The following is a 16,097-nucleotide window of genomic DNA, read 5'->3' as shown; positions in this document are numbered from 1 at the left end:
GGCAGCCTCAAGAGCTCTTTTAAGATCTATTCCCTGGCCTTGATTCTGTCAGGTCAACCCCAAAAGTCTCTTTTAACAGCTACTCTGGTCTAGTCTCTGCCGGGGCTTGACTCACCTGTCACTAGCCAAGGCCCACCTAGCCTTTGGTTTGGGTAGGCAGAGTAAACCTGACTGCAGCCCAAGGGCTCACCTAACTCATGAAAATATTGTACCACTAGAGAACAGTTTTCAAAGGAATCTAACTAAATTGATGGGGGGGAGGAATTTACCCCCACTGAGTAGCAAAACATGGCTGCCAAGTTTCACTAGGAGGTCAATACTAAAATATTTGTCTACAGAACCTAGGGAATTACCTGGACAAATCTTACCTTTTGATTTTGTATTCTGCAGATCAATTTTTTTGTCTAAACACCACATTGTTAGGACAAAATTTAACCAATTATCTTTGAAATATGGATAGAGGCATGTCAGAAGTGTAATTAAACTGTAATTGGATAGCGAGAATATTCATCACTATGGAGGCAATTCTTTAAGAGGGTGCCACAATTTAGGTGCATACTTTCCACAAGCAGTGAACCTATTCCATGCGAACACTTACATGCATAAATGTTCTTATAGAATACTAGCATTCTAAATGCCAACATTTAGGTATGTGCACTTATGACAGGTCTACGACTGGTATAAATGCAAGCGCCTGAATGCAACATTCATACAAGTAAATTACAGTATTCTGTAAAATAAATGTATAAATATTGGCTCCATCTATGCCTCTCACCTGTGAATACCCCTAGCATGTATGTACATTACTACTACTACTACCTCTTAACATTTCTAGAGCGCTACTAGGACATTATAGAATATGGACTACTTACCCCTGAGCCAACAAAGATAAGTGTTCTGTTTTGTTAACCAGATTATCCAATTTATTTATTTATTTATTTATTTATTTATGGCATTTATATCCCACATTATTCCCGCCCATGGACAGGCTCAATGTGGCGTACAATAGTCTATTAAACAACATTAATACAAAATACAGGAATTAGCGTCAGAGAAGGGAAAGAGGAACAACAGGAGGGAGAGGGAGAGAGGGGAAGGTGACAATTTGTCGATGTGGCTGCTGTGGCTCAGAGGGATGTAACACCAGGAGGGCCCACAGCATATGCTCTACCGAAAATGAAGGTCTTGAGCCGTTTCTTAAAGGTCAGGTGATCTGGGGTGAATTAACTTTAACTGAATATATCCCACTGAATGTCAACCTCTACGTGGCTATATTTAACAGTTTCAAAAACAGAGTATTATGGGAAACAGGGAGAGCGGCATGTATGAAATTTTCAAATATATACATGTGTTTTCCAGTGTATACGCCATATGAAAATATAGCAGGTGCAAGACAAGTGTGTATTTTTATCCCCACATAACCTTTAGCAAATTTTCAAAGCTCCCATCTCCCCAGTGCTTAGGAAATGAGGAAATGCAATGAAGCTGACCTTAAAGTATATTATAAGTGCACTGATTAGCACACTGATGCTCTGAAATAGATCTCCAACGGTGTGTATGAAAGCTGCCCGTACACTGGCATTGGCCTGAAGCCTGTGTTCAGATGATGGACTGTGGTCATTGGTGGATGCTCCATGGCTGTGTCCATGTCCTCTCTGGTGAAGAATCAGGGCTAGTCTGTAAAAGGCATTTCATCAGGAATGTTCTTACAGTTTGATACAGAGATGATCAAGCAATATCACGATCTTAAGTAAGATGGATAACAACCTGTATGTGGTGTTAACAGTACTTCGATGAAATATGAAAGATTGTACCCTCTGATGCAGGTGTTATTGCTGAAACCCAGTCATGTTGGGTCTTTCTTACAATAAAGCCTTTGGGGATAACCTGGTTGCTTTTCCGTCACTTCATTTGACCACCTCTGTATCCGAATTACACTAGTGTTTCACCAGCAACCAACAAAGGTTTTTGCTCATATTATTTTGTTCTTACAGTTCAACAACAAAGGAAGGTTCTCTTCATTCAAGACATAAACAGTATGGAGGTAATTTAACAACAGGGGTCATATATGAAATATAAAAGTCACACCCATTTTATAAAAACAACATATACGTGTATGTGCCAGTAGGGCATGTGTTCGCAACCCAGTCCTCAGGACACACCTAGCCAGTCAGGTTTTCAGGATATCCACATGAATATGCATGAGATAAATTTGCATACAATGGAGGTAGTGCATGCAAATCTATCTCATGCATATTCATTGTGGACATCCTGAAAATATGACTGGCTAGATGTATCCCAAGCACTGGGTTGAGAACCCCTGCGTACGGTTCAAGTGTTTCTACACAAAGTTGTATCTGATCCAAGGAAGGCAAAACTTTCCTTGTGTACTCTTTGCAAGTATGTTCATATTTTATAAAGTAAATTCAAAATCAACAATCTTCCTAGATATCCAAAACCTTATAAATCGGTGTTCTCAAAGACCAATTTGCTTTCAATAAGACTATGGGGCCCTTATACAATACTGCGGTAGAGCTACTGCAACATTGTCATGTACCAAATCGGGACAACCACAGGAGCCCAGCGCTATTTTCCACCTCCAGCGCATGCCATTTCTGGCATGACAAAAGTATTTTTTATTTTTGTAGCGCTGGGGCTTATCCGGTGGTAATCGGGAAGCACCGCGCGCTTTCTGGTTACCACCAGGTCGGTGCAGGAGCCCTTACCGTCACCTAAATAGGTGGAGGTAAGGGCTTCCCCTGGAAATGGCCACATGCTAATCCATGTGATTAGCACAGGGCCATTTCTCTTTTTTCTTGGCCAAAAACAGCCTTTTACCTGCTACGGTAAAAGGGAGCCTCAGTGCACGGCAAATCCCTAAGTCACTAGAATCCTCATTGGATCAAATCATGTTACCATAAATTTTTCCATTTTTTAATTTTCAAACTTTAATCCCATTCACAAAAAAAATTCTCAATTTAAAAGTTTAATACTCATCTTAATATTTGAGCGGTATAGGGACTAGCATTAAAAATGAAATCATGTTTCACGTAGTGCTGTATCAAGGAATTTCCCCTTAAAGATCAGCCATACCATAATGCAGTCTCAGTTATACACATACTTTGCAGCTGTGACCCAGCTCTGCCTACATACCATCACTGAAAATGCCTATATGTGGACTGCTTAAAAATGCATATACTCTTGTCAGTGTATGTTCCTGAGCAATTTTACAACAGCTGTTTCCCACTTGTAAAACATGCTTTACCTACAAAGAGTTGTTTATAAAATTACCCTCTATATAAGAGCTTATTTTCCATATTTTAATATGCATACTTTCAACAGGACAGGATACACACTCTCTTCCAACAATATACTGCATTGTACAAAAAAAAAGTTTCAGATTTGTCATCACACATTATGGAGGTAAATTTACAAAGTCATTTTGCACATATATGGCCACCTATGCATTTAAAAGGCCTCATAAAATATCAACCAACATAAAAATACGGTGAGAAGATGGTGCGCACCTTGTCAGTAGAAATGTACAGGGGCAGCGTTTGGACAGATCATGAGTAGAATACATAAGTATATAAATATCCCCTAATTCTATAATCTTAGGGCCCCTTTTACCAATATATATATATATATATATATATATATATATATATATATATATTGTAAGGAGTTTGAGAGAACACTGCTTCAAGGAGGGTGAAGGCAGAGACAGGAGGGAAGTGTGCTCGGGAGGAACAGCAAATTTCATTCACAGGTTCCTTATAGACATGGAATTAGCCCCCTAGTGGCCAAAAGGCCGACCAGAATAATAACTAAGGATAGGGTCTACCATTCCCACAATCCACCAGACCCTATGCAGGACTTACAGGAAATAGAGGGGGAGGGACAGTATTGGGAGATGGTTTCTAATCAGGGAGATGGGGAGCAGCTGGGAGAACCCTGTGGGGAGGAGGAGGAGGATATGGAATGGGATAAAATGGAGGCAGGGGAGGAGATAGAGGAGGAGCGTATGGAGGTGTCGGCATTAGCACAGGCTCCAGATGGCAAGGTGAGAGGTTTCCTGGCTGCAGTATTACCTCAACTGTTTAAAATTGGGGAAACAAAACTGGTGCAGTTGGGGAGGAATCTGTGGGGGAGAGTAACTCAGCAGATTTACTGTGCACTGAAGGGAGTGCCTTGAAAGGTTGGACTGTGACTAAAATCTTCGTAGGGGAGGAGGTTGAAGCTATGTTGATGAAATGAACTGTTTGTGAAAAGTGAAAGTAGCCAGTAAACTACCTGAGAACAGAAGGTAGCGCCAAGAGAAACTGGACTGGGGTTAAAATGTCTTGAGACAGGAACTTGAATTATATTGTTGAGGTGGAATAAATGTAAGAAACTTGAGGTGAAGAACTGTCCTGTAATGATGAAGTTGGAACTGGAATAAGTTGGTGTGACTAAACCGGTGTAAATAAAAACCCTTAACCTATAAAAGTATTGGAATTGCTGCACGTTTGTTGAACTACTACCTTAAGGACAGATTGAGTAGCAGTTACCCGAAGGAGCTGCAGAAGCTAGGGGTTTGGAATAAGGACAAACTCGTGATCCGAAGGTTCGGGCCTACATTGGAGCCTACAGGCTAAGCAGGGTTGACCCTGGCCGGAGAGTGGAAGAGGGACCTGCTGACAATATATATATATAGGAGATATTGCTGAAGAGTTGGAAGAAAAGGTGGGCCTTTTTGCGGATGACACGAAAATAGCCAATAGAGTGGATATTCTGGAGGGAGTAGAAATGATGAGAAGGGATCTCCAAATGTTAGAAGAATGGTCGAGGGTCTGGCAGTTAAAATTTAATCCCTGTTGGGTTTTGTGGATTCAACTTGGTGAGTGATTGGAGCAGTGCAGCACTGGATGGACTGGAGACATTGGATTGATCTTCAGAAAAGTGCTAGGGTCTTCCGCAACGAAGTTGTTTATCTGATGTATAGTGGCAGTTTGGTGATGGGAATGAACATTGTATGAAACTACACCACTTTTATTATCTGCATTCTGTGTTCTGCATATATGCACAAGTTTGTCACTTCGACTTGTCAGTGAACACTCAAGCATAAGAAATTGTGGAGTTTATTTAGGCCACATGATGGTATACCGGGCCCACGCCTTATAGCTGGAAAAGTACTGGCTGGCTGGGTGGTATTACTGAGGCCTTTTTTTCTCCACCATCTGGAGGCTGGGTGATGCTGAAAGTCGTAGTCACATCAGGTGCATGTATAATTGTAGTACACTCACAGTTTTTGAGCTGTAATTCTTGATTTTCATTTACAATTTGGATACTTTGGACGATAAAATTTAATGCCAAGAAGTGTAGAGTGATGCACTTGGGATGCAGAAACCCAAAAGAGAGATACTGGATAGGAGGGGAGAGATTAGTAAGCTCGACTCAGGAGAGAGACCTTGGGGTGTTGGTGTCGGAGGATCTGAAGGTGAAGAAACAATGCGACAAGGCGATGGCTGTGGCCAGAAGGATGCTAGGCTACGTAGAGAGGGGCATAACCAGCAGAAGAAAGGGGGTGTTGATGCCCCTCTATAAGTCGTTGGTGAGGCCCCAACTGGAGTATTGTGTTCAGTTATGGAGGCCGTATCTTGCTAAAGATATAAAAAGACTGGAAGCGGTGCAAAGAAAAGCTACGAAAATGGTATGGAATTTGCGTTGCAAACCGTACGAGGAGAGACTTGCTGACCTAAACATGTATACCTTGGAGGAAAGGAGAAACAGGGATGATATGATACAGACATTCAAATATTTGAAAGGTATTAATCCGCAAATGAACCTTTTCCGGAGACAGGAAGGCGGTAGAACTAAAGGACATGAATTGAAGTTGAAGGGGGGCAGACTCAGGAATAATGTCAGGAAGTATTTTTTCACGGAGAGGGTGGTGGATATGTGGAATGCCCTCCAGCGGGAGGTGGTGATGAAAATGGTAATAGAATTCAAACATGCATGGGATAAACATAAAGGAATCCGGTTTAGACGGAATGGTTCCATGGAATCTTAGCGGAGATTGAATGGCGACGCCGGTAATTGGGAAACAAAACTGGAGCTGGGCAGACTTCTACGGTCTACGCCCTGATCGTGACTGAATAGATAGGGATGGGTTGGAGTGTAAATTTTAAGGGGCTTCAACGTTAGCTTCAGAACTTAGTACAAGAACAGTACTGGGCAGACTTCTACGGTCTGTGCCCTAAGAAAAGCAAGGACAAATCAAACCCGGGTATAAATATAAAGTAACACATACCATGGAAAATGAGTTTATCTTGTTGGGCAGACTGGATGGACCGTACAGGTCTTTATCTACCGTCATTTACTATGTTACCAAGCTGTGGCAAAAGGGGGCCTGCGCTGCCGTCAGCATGTGTTATTCACGCGGGCTGAGGCCCCCTTTTACCGCAGCGGCTAAAAGAGAAGTCTCTTTTTCCTGCAGGAAATGGCAGTTTGGCAAGTAAAGCACTTGCCACGTGGACATTTCAGGGAGGAGCCTTTGCCACTTATTGAGGTAGCGGCAGTGTTGTTTTCCTAGCAAAAAAGGTGCCGGTACTCAAATGCTAGGCCACCCTTCAGGAGTGGGGTAATCACTGAGGGACCCACCCCATAATAGCCAGGCCACCTGCAACCAGTCATAGATTCTATGACAAGACAGAATTGGTGTGTAGAGCCTCAGTTCTTTCATTAAAACTTGGGTTCCATGGGTCAATTTTAGCAGACAATGGAAAAGGTGCCGGTACTCAGTACCCCCAAGTACCCCCTCAAAAAAAGCCCTGGGTAGCGGTAAGGGCTCCCTTGCTAACCTGATGGTAACTGGGCAGCTTGCGGCACTGCCCAATTACCACCGGATATACTCCGGTGCTAAAAAATATATTTTTGTTGCACCAGATATGACAACGTGCTAGGGGTGGGAAATACCACCAGGCTGCTGCGGTAGCTCGGTGGTTCTTCCTGTTTCGTGAGTGGTAAGCCTTTCACATGGCATAAATGATAGTGTCTAAATATTGGCATGCAAATGCCAACTTGTACTCTATTTTATAACAGAATCTGGGTGCCCAGTTGCTGTTCTAATTTGCTCTCAGTAGCCTGCATTTTAACACCCAAATGTGGGAGACATTATAGAACTGCTACCATAGATCATAAAGGGGTCCTTTTACCAGAGACAGATTGACAGAATGATCTGGGCCCCCGGGCAGTGAGGGTGAACTGTGGCCCCCCGGCCACTGTCTGCTGCCCCCCCCCCACAGCCACGCTGTCTCCTCCCTACCACCACAGCTGCCACCACCTTCCCACACACCACAGTTGCCCGAGCCTCAGTAGGCCCTTCCCGGACCTACCTTGAAGGGCCCTGGTGGTCTAGTGGCTTCTTCGAGGGTAGGAAAGAACCCCACTCTTTCCTGCCCACTACCGCTATTCTATCCAGTGCCTCAGTGTTTCAAAATGGCAGCCGAGACTTCCCACAGTAGTCTCGTGGGTCTCGACAGTCTCGCAAGACTGCCGCAAGGACTCTCGGCAGCCATTTTTAAAGCACAGCACTGCTGGGCAGAATAGCGGCAGCGGGCAAAAAAAAGTCTTGTTCATTCCTGCCCCCCTCCCTGCAGAGGCCACTAGACCACAAGGGTCCTTCAAGGTAGGACGAGGTGGTTGTAGTGTACAGCGGCAGCAGGCAACTGGGCAGAGCCTCTGGGCCCTCAGGCACTGCCCAGTTCCCAAATGGTCAGTCCGACCCTGCCTTTTACTAAGCTGCAGTATTTATTTATTTGTTTGTTTGTTTGTTTGTTGCATTTATATCCCACATTTTCCCACCTTTTTGCAGGCTCAATGTGGCTTACATTATGCCGTAATGGCGATCGCCATTTCTGGAATGAGAAATACAAAGTAGTGTTACATTAAAGATCATAAATGTTAAAGTAAATTATAAAGTAAGTTGGATAAACAGTTCATTTCAGGCACAAGAGATAAGGGGGTAATGCGTTAATGTTCGTTGGTGACAGAGTTTAGATGTTAGGTCATTTATGATGGCTCATTATTGTATGTCCGTATGCACTAATGAGTGTTTACCGTAGGTTAAAATTCACTACTATGAGGTGCTGAGCTGTTCCATGGTAGTTTTGTGTTTGGCTCGCACTACCCACATGCTAAAAAATAGAAAATATTTTTTAACGTTAGAGATGTGTTTGGAGGGGATGGAGAGTAGCGTGCTCAGCACTAATCAGTTAGCACAACTGCATCACCATGAGCTAATTAGCAAATGGTTAGTGCATGAGCCCTTACTGCCTAGTAAATAGGTGGCTTTACTACTACTACTACTTAACATTTCTAGAGCGCTACTAGGGTTACGCAGCGCTGTACAGTTTAACAAAAAAAGGACAGTCCCTGCTCAAAGGAGCTTGCAATCTAATGGGTGAAATGTCAAGTTGGAGCAGTCTAGACTTCCTGAATAGAAGTATGGTGGTTAGGTGCCGAAGGCGACATTGAAGAGGTGGGCTTTGAGCAAGTCTTTGAAGATGGGCAGGGAGGGGGCCTGGCGTATGGCCTCAGGGAGTTTATTCCAGGCATGGGGTGAGGCGAAGCAGAAAGGGCGGAGCCTGGAGTTGGCGGTGGTGGAGAAGGGTACTGAAAGTAGGGATTTGTCTTGAGAGCGCAGGTTATGGGAAGGAACGTAAGGGGAGATGAGGGTAGAGAGGTAAGGAGGGGCTGCAGATCGAGTGCATTTGTAGGTTAATAGGAGAAGCTTGAACTGTATGTGGTACCTGATCGGAAGCCAGTGAAGTGACTTGAGGAGAGGAGTGATATGAGTATATCGGTCTAGGTGGAAGATAAGGCGTGCGGCAGAGTTCTGAACGGACTGAAGGGGGGATAGATGGCAAAGTGGGAGGCCAGTGAGGAGTAGGTTGCAGTAGTCAAGGCGAGAGGTAATGAGAGAGTGGATGAGAGTTCGGGTGGTGTGCTCAGAGAGGAAAGGGCGAATTTTGCTAATGTTATAGAGGAAGAAGCGATAGGTCTTGGCTATCTGCTGGATATGCACAGAGAAGGAGAGGGAGGAGTCGAAGATGACTCCGAGGTTGCAGGCAGATGAGACAGGGACGATGAGGGTGTTATCAACTGAGATAGAGAGGGGCGGGAGAGGAGAAGTGAGTTTGGGAGGGAAGACAATAAGCTCGGTCTTGGCCATGTTCAGTTTCAAGTGGTGGTTGGACATCCAGGCAGCAATGTCAGATAAGCAGGCCTGGGTTTCCGCAGTGATGTCTGGTGTGGAGAGATAAAGCTGGGTGTCATCAGCATAAAGATGATATTGGAAACCATGAGAGGAGATTAGGGAGCCCAGGGAAGAGGTGTAGATGGAAAAAAGAAGGGGTCCAAGGCAGGGGCGTATCTGCGTGGGGCCACAGGGGCCTGGGCCCCCGCAGATTTCGCCCTGGCCCCCCTCCCCGCCGTCAACCCTCCCCCGCTGCTTACTTTTGCTGGAACCCCCGCCAGCCGAGGTCCGACCCGCAATCTCCATATTTCGTCTTCCTTCGTGGCCATGTGCTTCAAGGAAGTAACGCTGCAGTGCTGATTGGTTGAATCCAGTTCGGCGTCTGACGTCGCTGCGACGTCAGACGCCGAACTGGATTCAACCAATCAGCACTGCAGCGTTACTTCCTTGAAGCACATGGCCACGAAGGAAGACGAAATATGGAGATTACGGGTCGGACCTCGGCTGGCGGGGGTTCCAGCAAAAGTAAGCAGCGGGGGAGGGTTGACGGCGGGGAGGGGGTGGAGAGAGGCGGCGGCGGCGGGGGGGGGGGGAAGGGAGGCAAAAATGTGCCCCCCCTCTCTGGCTCTGGCCCCCCCTACCGCCGGATTCCAGATACGCCCCTGGTCCAAGGACAGATCCCTGAGGAACTCCAACAGAGAGCGGGATTGGGGTGGAGGAAGAACCATGAGAGTGTACTCTGAAGGTACGGTGGGAGAGATAAGAGGAGAACCAGGAGAGGAAAGAGCCCTGGAACCCAAATGAGGACAGTGTGGCGAGAAGTAAGTTGTGATTGACAGTGTCAAAAGCAGTGGATAGGTCGAGGAAGATGAGGATGGAGTAGTGACCTTTGGATTTGGCAAGGAACAGGTCATTGCAGACTTTAGATAGTGCCGTTTCTGTCAAGTGTAGGGAGCGAAAGCCGGATTGAAGCGGACCGAGGATGGCATGAGAGGAGAGAAAATCAAGGCAGCGGCTGTGAACGGAGCGTTCAAGTATCTTGGAGAGGAAGGGTAGGAGGGAAATGGGGCGGTAGTTGGAGGGACAGGTAGAGTCAAGTGATGGTTTTTTGAGGAGTGGTGTGACTACAGCATGTTTGAAGGTGTCAGGGACAGTTGCAGTGGAGAGAGAGAGGTTGAGGATATGACAGATGGGGGGGTGACAGTAGGAGTGATGGTGTTAAGTAAGTTGGTGGAGATGGGGTCTGAGGAGCAGGTGGTGCATTTCGAGGGGGAGAGAAGATGGGCAGTTTCCTCTTCGGTGATATCAGGAAAAGAGGAGAAGGAGGCCTGGGTTGGTTGTTTGAGGGAGTGGGTTATAGGGTGCAGAGGAGGAGATGGTTTGGTGGTGCTAATTGGGAAATTAGTGCATGGCCATTAATGAGAGGAAATAGAAAATACAGCTATTATACTACCTTGCTAAAAGTGGCCTCAGTGCATGAGAAACCCATATGCATGTCATACCACAGGCCACTTTTCAGCACAGCTTAGTAAAAGCACCCCTAAATAGGCTAATCTACAAGTGCAATTGAATAATCTAGGCATGTACCTGACAGCAGGTGTAAATGTCCATACCTGCAAAGTAGGCACACTTTTGCTGCTTATGCTAATATATGGAACAGCACATAGGCAACTGTCTTAATATAATAGGGCCCGATATTCAGCCAGTGGCGATCAGCATTATGCTGACTGCCACCAACGTTAAACCCAGAAATTCAAAGCTGGGCTATGTCTGGGCATCAGCATTCAATTTACGGCTTTTGGGAGCTGGCTAAAGCATAGTCAGTTAAGAGCAACATTCAGCATTTAACCAGCTATGGGTTACCGCATAAAGATAGGACTGATTTTTGTGTGGTTCTATTTATGCAGTTAATCTGTGCAGTTAAGGGCTGACTATCAGCACTTAACTGGCCAATTGCTGACTCCACACCCAGAACGCACCCAAAATAGCCAGTTTTCATTTCAACACTAACTAGTTATTTTCAGCAGCATTAACCAGTTAAGTGCTGCTGAAAATTAGCAGTTAGCCCCAAACAGGTGATTTAACTGGCCAGGTGCCATTTCTGGCCAGTTAAATCATTTTGAATACCGACCCTATAGTGCCTAACTGGATACCTATTTGCCCTTTTAAACCAGGCACAATAACAGAAATTGTAACACATCACCACTCTACCTCATAGTCTGAATGTTTTCTTACTATATCTGTTTGTTTAATTCAATTATGTCATCCATGTTCTCTATGTAAAACCAATTGTATATTTTACTCTGGAATGGCGAATGCCATGACGGAACATTGTAAGCCACATTGAGCCTGCAAATAGGTGGGAAAATGTGGGATACAAATGCAACAAATAAATAAATAAAATTACCCTTCACAAGTTTGCACAATATAAGTTTACAAGGTACAATAAGTTTGATGTAATGAATGAATAAATATGGGAAACAAAAAACATATACTGGGTTTCTCACTATGATAAACATCCAGAACAGGTGTTCCTCCTACTCCACTGTACTTTGTCCTTGCGTTGCGAACAAATATTATTTACAGTGTTATATAGAAAAATAACTTACATGATGTTGGCTATGAGTGCACAGACAGATGTAATGAGCATAATCTTTCCCTCTATTTTATAATCTGGGTGTAGCATCCTTTCAGAAGCCAGGTACACCAACACCCCTGTCACCATCCAGATTATGATCATTGACAGCAAAGCACCCAGGATTTCTGAGAATGGAAACAATTGGACAGAGAGATATCTTTACTAATACATTAGGTTTTATAATATAATCCAGCCCATTCCAGTATATAAATTGTATACCCTTACTTAGGTTTATGTTTTAATGCTTTGTCCTGCACTGCTTTTTCATTTGCTAACCAGTCATAGTGATTCTCCATTCAGAGAGCATTTCGGATAAAGGAGACTTAGATTTTTCACTCCCTATTAGGGTTCAGTGTTCTGTCTTAGGAATCGTGGAGGGGTATTTTCGAAACGTCAAAGTTGCGATTTGGACTTCTTTGCATAACATCGAAATCCGGGGATGGGGAAAACCGTATTTTCAAAAAAAGATGAACGTCCATCTTTCATTTCGAAAATACCATCAGAGATGTCCAAATCCAAGGACATCCTTAAATTTCAACGTCCCTAGATTTGGACGTTCCTAGACATGGATGTCTTTGACTTTTGGCGATTTTTGAAACCAAAGACGTCCGTGTCAAAAACGTCCAAATGGAAGCCATATGGATGTGGGAGGAGCAAGCATTTGTAGTGCACTGGTCCCCCTGACATGCCAGGACACCAACCGGGCACCTAGGGGGCACTGCAGTGGACTTCATAAAATGCTCCCAGGAACATAGCTCCCTTACCTTGTGTGCTGAGCCCCCCCAACCCCCCCCCCCCACTACCCACAACTGTACACCACTACCATAGTCCTTATGGGTTAAGGGGGGCACCTAGATGTGGGTACAGTGGGTTTCTGGTGGGTTTTGGAGAGTTCGCTGTTTCCTCCACAAACATAACAGGTGGGGGAGTATGGACCTGGGTCCGCCTGTCTGAAGTGTAGTGCACCCACTAAAACTGATCCAGGGACCTACATGCGCTGTCATGGAGCTGAGTATATCGTCAACTATTGAAGAGTCCAGTGTAAATGTTTAAATAATCAACACGATGTATTAAAATTCCAGATATTCCTTTATTCTCAAATATTATCTTCTTTTATATATAAAGTAGTTGAACTCAAATACATTTTATATATAAAAGAAGATAATATTTGAGAATAAAGAAATATCTGGAATTTTAATACATCGTGTTGGATATTTAAACATTTACACTGGACTCTTCACTAGTTGATGTTCATCTTTGGAGTTAGTGTCACAGTAGCCTTCCTCTTTTTGTGGTGATGGAACTGAGTATGACATCTGAGGCTGGCATAGAAGCTGGCACAAAATATTTTTAAAGATGTTTATTGAGGGTGGGAGGGGGTTAGTGACCACCGGGGGAGTAACGGGATGTCATCCTCGATTCCATCCGGTGGTCATCTGGTCATTTTGGGCACCTTTTTGTGCCTTATTCGTAAAAAAAAAAAAAAAAAAAACCACATCCGGGTGAAAACGTCCAAGTGTTCGTCAGGGACGTCCTTGCTTTTTTCCATTATGGGTCAAGGACATCCAAGTGTTAGGCACGCCCAAGTCCCACCTTCGCTACGTCTCCAACAAGCCCTCTTGAAATTTGGATGTCCTTGCGACGGACTGCAGTTGGAGACGTCCAAAATCGGGTTTCAATTATACTGATTTGGATGTCCTTGTGAGAAGAACATCCATCTTCCGTTTTATGTCAAAAGATGGACATCCTTCTCTTTCGAAAATGAGCCTGATAGTAACATAGAGGCCCTTTTACTAAGCCATAAAAAGTGGCCAGCAGCAATGCAAGCGTGTCTTTTGGGCATGCGCCGGGCCAGTTTTTGCTGCACCCTGAAAATGGACGTGTGGCAAAATAAAAACCAGTGCATGTCCATTTTTGGCCTCAGACCTCACCACCACCCATTGACTTAGCGGTAAGGTCTCATGTGCTACCTGGGCAATAGGTGTGCAGCATGCGTACACTGCCGTTCACTGCCGGGTAAGCGCCACGCGGTAAAAAATAGAAAATATTTTCTACCGGGTGTTTTCAATGCACACCAAATCCAGAATTACCACCCAGGGCATGTGGTAGTCAGGTGGTAATGATGATTTGGTGTGCGTTTGACGCACGTAGGGCCTTACGTGCCTTTGTAAAAGGGCCCCATATTAAATAACAGCACAAAAAGACCTGCACGATCGATTCAGTCTGCCCATCAAGGCAGCCAAAGCCTCACCCACCACTCTATGCAGCTATATATGATGCAATCTTGGAGGAGTGGTTTCATATGCTGTCCACACCATTGTTGCATTCCTTGTCACAAGAACCTAATAATAATAATTTAATTAACAATCCAAAAATCTTGCTGTCACTATTTTGGGGACCTTTTACTAAGCTGCACTAGTACATGGGCTTAGCGTGTCCTAACGCGGGTCTCTCCCTCACGCTTATCCCATTTTTACTGTAGCCATAAAATGGCCATGTTTCTGTTTGTTTCATTTCTGACCATGTGTTAATGTTAGCATTAGTGAGCAGCCGTTTAAAAACAATGAACGCAGGAGCCTTAGCAGGTGGTAAGGGCTCCCAGGTTAAGTCCACATTAACTCAGCACACAGTAATGTGAATGCCCTAGCTGGATAACACTTCCACACCCACTCTCTGCCCGTTCTGCCCATGCCATGCCCCCTCCTAAAAATAAACAGAAAATAATTATTTCCGTATGATTAACCTGTGCAAACAAGTAAATTACCACAGGACGGTTTAGCATGTCCTGCAGTAAGTGTTTTTTGGCCTGCTAAGCCAGAGATAGGGCTTACTGCACCTTAGTAAAAAGGTCCCTTTATTTGTTACTTTTAACCTTATGTCATCCTTCCCTCATTGAGGTACACAATACCCACGTGTGATATGAATGTAGAATTCTTCATGGCACTGGCCTTACTTTTCAACTACTGGAGTTGCCATTTAAGCATGGCTAAGTTTTGTTTTGATTCCATCCTTGTTCCACATAAGGAGCCTTTGTGTTTATTTATCCCACACACACTTTTGAATTCCACCAGCTCCCCTGAGGGTATTCCAGGAATCCACCACCCTACCATCAATGTTTAGTGCAGTGGCCTATAAACCAGAGGAACTGGGTTTAATTCCCACTGCAATTCCTTGTGACTCTAGGCAAGCCACTTAACCCTCCAACTGCCCCAGGTACAAAATATGTACCTGTATATAATATATAAGCTGCTTTGATTTTAACTACAGAAAGGCAGTATATCAAATCCCATCCCCTTTCCCTGTGAAAAAGTACTTCTTGATGTTACTCCTAAGTCTACCACCCTGCAACCTCAATTCATGCCACTTTCCCATCTCTGAAAATGATTCGTTTGTGTATTAATACTTTTCAAGTATTTAAATGTTTGTTATCATACCTCCCTTATCCCTCCTTTCCGTTAGGATATACATATTCTAGTCTTCAGTTGTCTTCTTGTGCCTCTTTTGGTGCAAACCCCATACCATTTATGTCACCTTCCTCCTAACTGCTTCAAGTCTTTTTATGTCCCTAGTGAAATATGGCCTTCAAAACCGAACACACTACTCCAAGTGAGGCCTCACCAATGACTTGTACAGGCAACAGAGGGTAAATAGAATCCACTCGGAGGAAAGGAAAGGGAGTAGTAGAGTGCCTCAAGGATTGGTACTGGGGATGTTCTATTTAATATATTTGTGAGCAACATTGCTGAAAGGTTAGAAAGAAAAGTTTGCCTTTTTGCAGATGACACAAAGATCTGCAACAGGGTGGACACATTGGAGGAAGCGGTCAACATGAGAAGTGAGTTACAAAAATTGGAAGAATGGTCTAAGATCTGTCAGTTAAAGTTTAATGCAAAGAAATGCAGAGTGATGCACTTGGGGTGTAGAAATCCAAAGAAGATTTTATGAGATAGGGGTGAAAGGGTGACAATCACAGATCAGGGGAAAGACCTTGGGGTAATAGTGTCTGAGGATCTCAAGGTGGTGAAGCAATGTGACAAGGCAGTGGCCATTGCCAGAAGGATGCCATACAACTCCCTGTAGACTTGTGAAATTATGATGACACTAAGGAGGCAGAGTTGCAAGGTTTACTGTGAGACAGACTCATTGCTGCAGTAGTGTACAGATTTATGGGTTTTGAAGTGAAAATAGAACATAAACATTTTCAGACTATAAAGGCAAAGT

The 16,097-nt window shown here is 44.2% G+C and overlaps 1 protein-coding gene across 1 annotated transcript in view; it reads right to left on the bottom strand.

The window, feature by feature from the left end:
- The window catches only part of SLC30A8 (solute carrier family 30 member 8), a 108,437-nt gene that overhangs the window by 49,277 nt on the left and 43,063 nt on the right, over nt 1–16,097 (bottom strand). Inside the window, exons 5-6 of the mRNA XM_030189894.1 lie at nt 11,848–12,001; nt 1,491–1,677 (exon numbers count right to left, since the gene is read on the bottom strand). Coding sequence (XP_030045754.1) covers nt 1,491–1,677; nt 11,848–12,001 — 341 coding nt within the window. The remainder of the gene's footprint in view (nt 1–1,490; nt 1,678–11,847; nt 12,002–16,097) is intronic.

Source organism: Microcaecilia unicolor, chromosome 1, assembly GCF_901765095.1.
Source record: "Microcaecilia unicolor chromosome 1, aMicUni1.1, whole genome shotgun sequence".
Taxonomy (NCBI): Eukaryota; Metazoa; Chordata; class Amphibia; order Gymnophiona; family Siphonopidae; genus Microcaecilia; species Microcaecilia unicolor.
The sequence above is the reverse complement of the archived record's forward strand: the minus strand, read 5'-3'. Positions and strand labels throughout refer to the sequence as shown.